The sequence below is a fragment of the Octodon degus genome, unplaced genomic scaffold (genome assembly GCF_000260255.1).
Source record: "Octodon degus isolate 3935 unplaced genomic scaffold, OctDeg1.0 scaffold00001, whole genome shotgun sequence".
NCBI classification, from domain to species: domain Eukaryota; kingdom Metazoa; phylum Chordata; class Mammalia; order Rodentia; family Octodontidae; genus Octodon; species Octodon degus.
In genome coordinates, this window is record NW_004524577.1 from 6420712 (window position 1) to 6426711 (window position 6000).

Consider the following 6000-nt stretch of genomic DNA (forward strand, 5'->3'; position numbering starts at 1 on the left):
GGGATGCCGAGTGCCCGAGACAGGCGCAGTGGAACCCGGTCACACCTCTCCTGTCCTTGGCAGGAAGCGGCTGTCCCCACATCAAGCTGCCTGGAAGAGAGAGAGGCTCCCGGGTACGGGTCGGGGGACAAGGACAGGGCCGACCCGTTTTGGAGGGAGGTCAGATAACAAATGCTCGTAATTAGAGCAAGTTATCTTCATCAGAAAATAAGCAAATTATTTTCCAATTTAATGAATACTGATGCTTCTCATTAACTCCAGTAGAGAGATTTGCCTTCTAATATCAGTACTTCAGCTGTGTTCTTTGCATTAATATTTTGTTTTTATGGTCTACCTTCATGGGTCCTGTTTTTTTTTTTTTTTTTTCTGCGTTTTATTGGTATGATAGAATTTTAGGAGATGGGAAGCAAACCCAGAAATAGTTCAGTGTAACTCTCCATTAAATTGGTGAAATTGGTGGTAGCCACAGCCCCGAGCAGTTCAGTGACCCACCTAAAGTCCTTTCTGCTGGTCAGCTGTCCCCAGAACCCGATCCCTAGAAGTCGCTGAGCAGCAGTGGAAGGGCCTCGCCCAGACCTGGGCAGCCGTGTGGGCCCCTGGACTGGCTGCATCCCCCTGCCCTGGCCCTGGTCCCTGCTGGGCACTCCAGTGTCTCACTTGCTGTGGCGCTGCTCCTGTCACTGGGCTGTGGTCAGCAGCCCTGGCCTGCAGCCTGCACTGTTCCTTCCAGCTCTGCTGTGTGGACTGACTGACTGACTGGTTGCCTGATGCATCCCAGCCTTGGGGCTGGCAACCAGAGCCGTGTAGCTGAGGGGTCTTTCTAGCCCGTGCCCTACAACATAGGCTTCAGGATGCCATGCTTAGTGTGGCCCGATGACCAGATCTCCTGACCCCTGATCCTGGACTCTCAGCTGGGGGTTTAGCTCAGTGGTACAGTGCCTGCCTGGCAAGTGTGAGGTCCTGAGTTTGATTCCCAGTGTTGGGCAGGGGGGGATATCCTGGACTCTTGTGTATGTGTTTCTTTCTTTCTTTCTTTTAATTTTTATTTATTTGTGTATGTGTGTGTGTGTGTGTGTCCAGCTCAGTCCACCAGGGGGCGGGCTGGCTGGCATGTGGTGCTGGGGATTGAACCGCGGTCCCTGTGCTTTGCTAAGCTTGTTCTAAGTAGGTGCTTTAGACCACTGAGCCATCTCACCAGCCCTTTGTATGTGTTTCAATTAATAGACTTTATGTTTAGAGCAGCCTTAAGCTGACAGCAATACCGAGCAGAAAGCATGAAGTTCCCAAATAGCCCCTACATGCACGTACAACCTTCTGCACTGTCAGCACCCCACACCCCAGGGGCACATTGCTCTGGGCCCCCCTGAAATCTTAGGTTCTTTGTCTTAAGGTGAAAAATGAAGCATATGAAGTGGAAGTACTTCTGAGTGAGTGTCTCTAGGTAACAAAGGCGGGCACATGCTCAACTTCAGGCCAGTTCTTCTGTCCTGCTGTTCTGTATTTTGGTTAGTCTGCCTCAAAGCCGGTGCCTGATGCCTGTGCACAGTGTCACAGCTTGCCCCTGGGTTTAGCCCTGTGCCTCTCTCTTCTGTCTCAAACCAGTTCCATAGTCCTGGGCTGGGCTTCTGACTGGCTGTGGCTGGAGCATTCACTCCCAGAGGGGCACTGAGGATTGGGGCACAGGGGGAGGTACACTCAGGACTGCCCTAGGTCCTGCCCTGCAGACGGGAGAGGAGGGAAGGAACAGGGACTGTCGTGTCACCTTGAGCTGAGTGGATGTGCTGTACTACAGTAAATACCTGAGATCACCGACGGGAAAGGAGGTTTATTTGGGCTTTGGAAGTTCCAGCCTACGGTAAGTTGGCCCAGTACTTTTGGGCCTGCGATAAAGCAGCACATTCCAGAGGGAGCACGTAGGGCTAGGGATGTAGCCCAGTGGCATAAGTGCCTGCCTGGCAAGCACAAAATCCTGAGTTTGATCCCTGGTGCCACAAAAAGGAAAAAAAAAAAAAGAAAAAGAAACCAGGGGAGCACATAAGGGCAAAGCCAGCCATTTCATGGTCAGAATGAAAGACAGAGGAAGCGAAAGAGCCCAGGGGCCCCCCGGTCCCCCGCAAGAGCAGGCTCCCAGTGACCTCTTTTCCTTCCACTGTGTGCCACCTCCTCCTGTTCTTCTACCTGCACCAGCGTCATGGCGTGGCATTCAGGCCTTCAGCACACGGGCCGTTGGAGGCCACCAGAGCGCCAAGCTGTAGCATCAGATAATGGAAAAGATACACACTTCACTGCGATGCCACGCGGTCCACACCCTCCCGTGTGCGCTCTCCAGCCGCCCTCCATGCGCAGTCGGCCCCAGAGTTTGCCTACAGCCAAAGGCTCAGGAGCGTCCACCCTTGGACCTCATCGCAGGCTCTGGTCTCCTCTCTGTGGCCTCTCAGTCCAAAGACAAAAGTCTCTCCCCTGAGGCTGCTCCCTGTCTCTTGCCCGGAGCTATTTTGTGGCTCTTCTTGCTCCTGCCTTCTAGGAGAGCTTCTGCCTACTGGGACCTGTGGCTGTGACCCAGCCACTTGGGAGTGAGCTCAGGCAGCTTAGGAGCCACACTGACAATGCGTGGGACGCCAGCTGTATAATTTAGCTCCACAGCAACCTGCTAATCTCCCATCTAGGAATTCTTTCACAGTGGACAGTCCATAAAAGTTGTGCAAACTGCACTCGCAACAGCGTATTTCAACACTGTGATGTCTCTGTTGAATTTATGCATTCTTTCAAACACTAGTCCTCAGGTTTGAGAAAAGCGACAGTTCTCTCTGAAATTGCCCATTATGTGAAATGCGGGCGATTACCGCTAATTCACATCTGCGCCATCACCTGTGCCGCGGGCGGGGTGGGGGCTTGCTGCAGCATGTTGGTCCGCGCTCCGCAGTTTATGCATGTGAGCACAGTGGCAGCCGTTTTTGTGGAAGGCACTTTATATAATTCCAAACAATTTAATAGAAATGTAATTCAGCTGGGAAAACTACAATCCGTCAGCCCTTTTGAGAGTGCAGATAATGCTCCAGACTAAAGGGCCGGAGCTTTGTTCATTGTAGTCAAATAACGGGAGTGTATGAATTGCCGTGTTCCTTGCCCATTGGTCTATTCTGAATGTGTGCCACTGCCCCATTATAATAATAAGCTACATTTTCTTAAAATCATTTGATTATGATTGGTCCTGTCTACTCAATTTGCAAATAAAAAGCTTTTGCGGTGACAAACTTGCTGTTCCCAAACAGCCTCAATCTCTGCCTCTGCTTTTGAACCACTACAGGTCAGACCCTGAGAAAGGCTGAGAAAAGCCGATCCTGCTCGCGGGCGAAGAAGGAGGTAAATGTGTCCCTGGTGAGGGTGGGAAGGAGGCCAGGCTGTCCGAATCCCCTGGTGGTTCTGGGCGGTGGATCAGGATTCTGGGACCTCCTCCTTCTCTTTTCCTCCTGAGTTCCAGATTTATTTGGGCTCACTGAATCCGGAACGGAATGATAACTGGCACCTCCAGTTGACAGCGGCGCGAGTATGAGGATGGCAGTTTGGGTTTCCCTGGGCTGCTTTGATGGCCCCGGCTCCCCTGTTCTGGGCTGGGGCTCCCTCGCACGCGCGCACACACGCGCGCATGTGTGTGTGTGTGTGTGTGTGGCAGTTGAGGGCTGTGTCACCTGGCGGCCGTCTGGACATCTGTCAGGGTGATTCTGTCCTTCCGCGGTCTGTCTCCTCCCTACCTGCATGATGGGGCTCTTGGGCACAGGAGCGCAAGAGTGAGCCATGGGGCCTCTGCGTCCTGCGCTGCTGAAATGGGCACAGCGTCCCTTCTGCCTCAGTCTCTTTTCTTTTTTGTGTTCAAATTAGCCCACCCAGGGGGCGGGGCTCACGAGGCATGCGGTCCTGAGGATCCACCATGGTCTAAGCAGAGCTACCTCACCTGCCCCAGCTGTCTCTTTTTAAAGTAAAAGGCCATCTATCAGGCTCCGTGTTGTCCAGAAGCTTCAAAACAAGTCACAAAGTCAGCCATTCAAGGGGTGGGGAATTTTTTTTTTTTTTTTTTTCAGAACCGGGGATTGAACTCAGGCTCTTGTGCTTGCCAGGCAAGCGCTTATTCTACTGAGCTAACTCCCCGGCCCTGAAGTGGGGAAATTAACAAAGGAAAAGGCCAAAGCTGCTGGGGAAAGGGGATTCAGCTGTAAAGGGGAAGAGCTGCTAAATATTAAGACCGTACTTGATAGTTTCCTAGCTTTGTTTGCTTGGTACCGGGAATCAAACTCAAGACTTTGTGCCAACCAAGCAGGCGCTGTGCCACTAAGCCATATCCCAGGCCCGAGATTGTCCTTGAAATCTGCTCTTAGAATCTGGCATCAGGGTTAGGTGAGACACACTCAATGCATGCACCGTACTGGAGGAAGGGAGGCATCACAGGGTCACCCCCATACAGCAGGCTGAGTGCATCACAGAAGGCCAGAAGGATGGGGCTATGACGCAGAAGCCCGGGCACTTGGCCACGCACGGCGGTGCACACCTTTAATCCCATGTGTTCTACAGGGGTGGGCAGAAGAATCATGAGTTTGAAGCCAGCCTTGGGCAATTCCACAAGATTTACCTCAAAATAAAGTAAAAAGGGATAGAGATGTAGCCCAGTGGTAGAGTGCTTGCCTGGCATGCGTGAAGCCTGGGTTCAATCTCTAGCACCACAAAAAAGAAAAATCCAGTGCACTGAACTGTTCCTGTAGTATCAGGGAAGGCTTTTCAGAAAAGATGAGGAGTGGGAAAAAATAAAAGAGAAAAGATGAGGGGCAAGGGGCCAGGGAGATGGCTCAGTAGAATAAGTGCTTCCCTGGCAAGTACAAGGGCCTGAGTTCAATTCACGGTTCCACCAAAACGAACCAAACCAAAAAAAAATCGAAGATCGGGGCAGGCTTTCTCTTGAAGGATGGTGCAGGCTTCCAGGCGAAGGCAACAGCATGGCCAACGCCAAGAATTATGAAGGAGCAGTGTGGGATCAGGCCCTGAGCTGGGGCGGGACAAGGCAGCAAAGGTCCACAGGTCACCATGGGGCTCTCCGATCAGCTCAGAGCTCATGGCAGTTTGAGTTGGAGTCTCTGTGGCACGTGGGCTTACAGATGTTGCCGGTGTGTGGCTCCGCACAAGTACCCAGCCATTTTGAAAAGCATTAACTCCTGCATTAGCTCTGTCGGTCGCAAGATGATAGCATGATCAGGCTGGTGGCTTTGGTGTTGCCGTGCTGCAGCCTGCTTCCTGCCAGTGGGCCCTGAGGAGCTGTGCTGAGACTGGGCCGTGAACCCTCGAGGGCCTCACCGCACTGGGAGCCCGTCCCTCCTCCTGTTGCCTCCTTTCTTTGTGGTGGCCAGAGCAGCCAGTGTGGGCTGTCCCTCGTCAGCCCACCAGCCTGGATGAGGCTGAAGACAGCGAAGATCCACCTGTCGGCTCCGGGGCCCCAGTGCACAGTCTGGAGGCAGAGCTGGGTGCATTTCCCTGCCCCCTTCCCCTCTGCCACAAAGGCTCTGGGCTCTGGGGTGCAGGGCTCAGAATGGGAGCAAACACAGGCCTGCAGACCACCTTGGCCCCGTGCCAGTGGTAGGGGCCAGCACCCGAGGTGGGAATGAATTGCTTCACTAACTGGGCTCGGCCCACGGAATAGTGACGGCCCACTGCCCCATGGCAAGAGATTAGCTGGGAGGTCACATGGCAGCGTTATGGGGAGTGAGCGAGACCCTCTCTTCCTTCTCTTCCTTTCCTTCCCTCCCTTCCCTCCTCTCCTCCCTCTCTTCTCCCACTCTCCTCTTTCTTCTCTCCTCCCTCCCCTCCTCCTTTTCTTCCCTCCCTCTATTCTCCTCCCTCCCCTCTCTTCCCTCCCCTCCCTCCCCCTCCTCCCTTCCCTTTCTCCTCTCCTCCCTCCCCTCCTCTCTTTCCTCCTCTCCCTCCCCTCTTTCTCCTCTCCTCCCTCCTCTCCTCCCT

At 53.5% G+C, this 6000-nt stretch overlaps 1 protein-coding gene across 5 annotated transcripts in view; it reads left to right on the forward strand.

Moving 5' to 3' along the window:
* Positions 1-6000, forward strand: part of Kiaa0556 (KIAA0556 ortholog) — a 202895-nt gene that overhangs the window by 23905 nt on the left and 172990 nt on the right. For 4 of the 5 annotated variants that reach the window (XM_023716694.1, XM_023716739.1, XM_023716824.1 and 1 more), the window contains exon 2: positions 3308-3363. The exons of the other annotated variant lie outside the window; for it this stretch is intronic. In XM_023716694.1, the coding sequence (XP_023572462.1) occupies positions 3308-3363 (56 nt within the window). The remainder of the gene's footprint in view (positions 1-3307; positions 3364-6000) is intronic. 5 annotated transcript variants of the gene reach the window in all.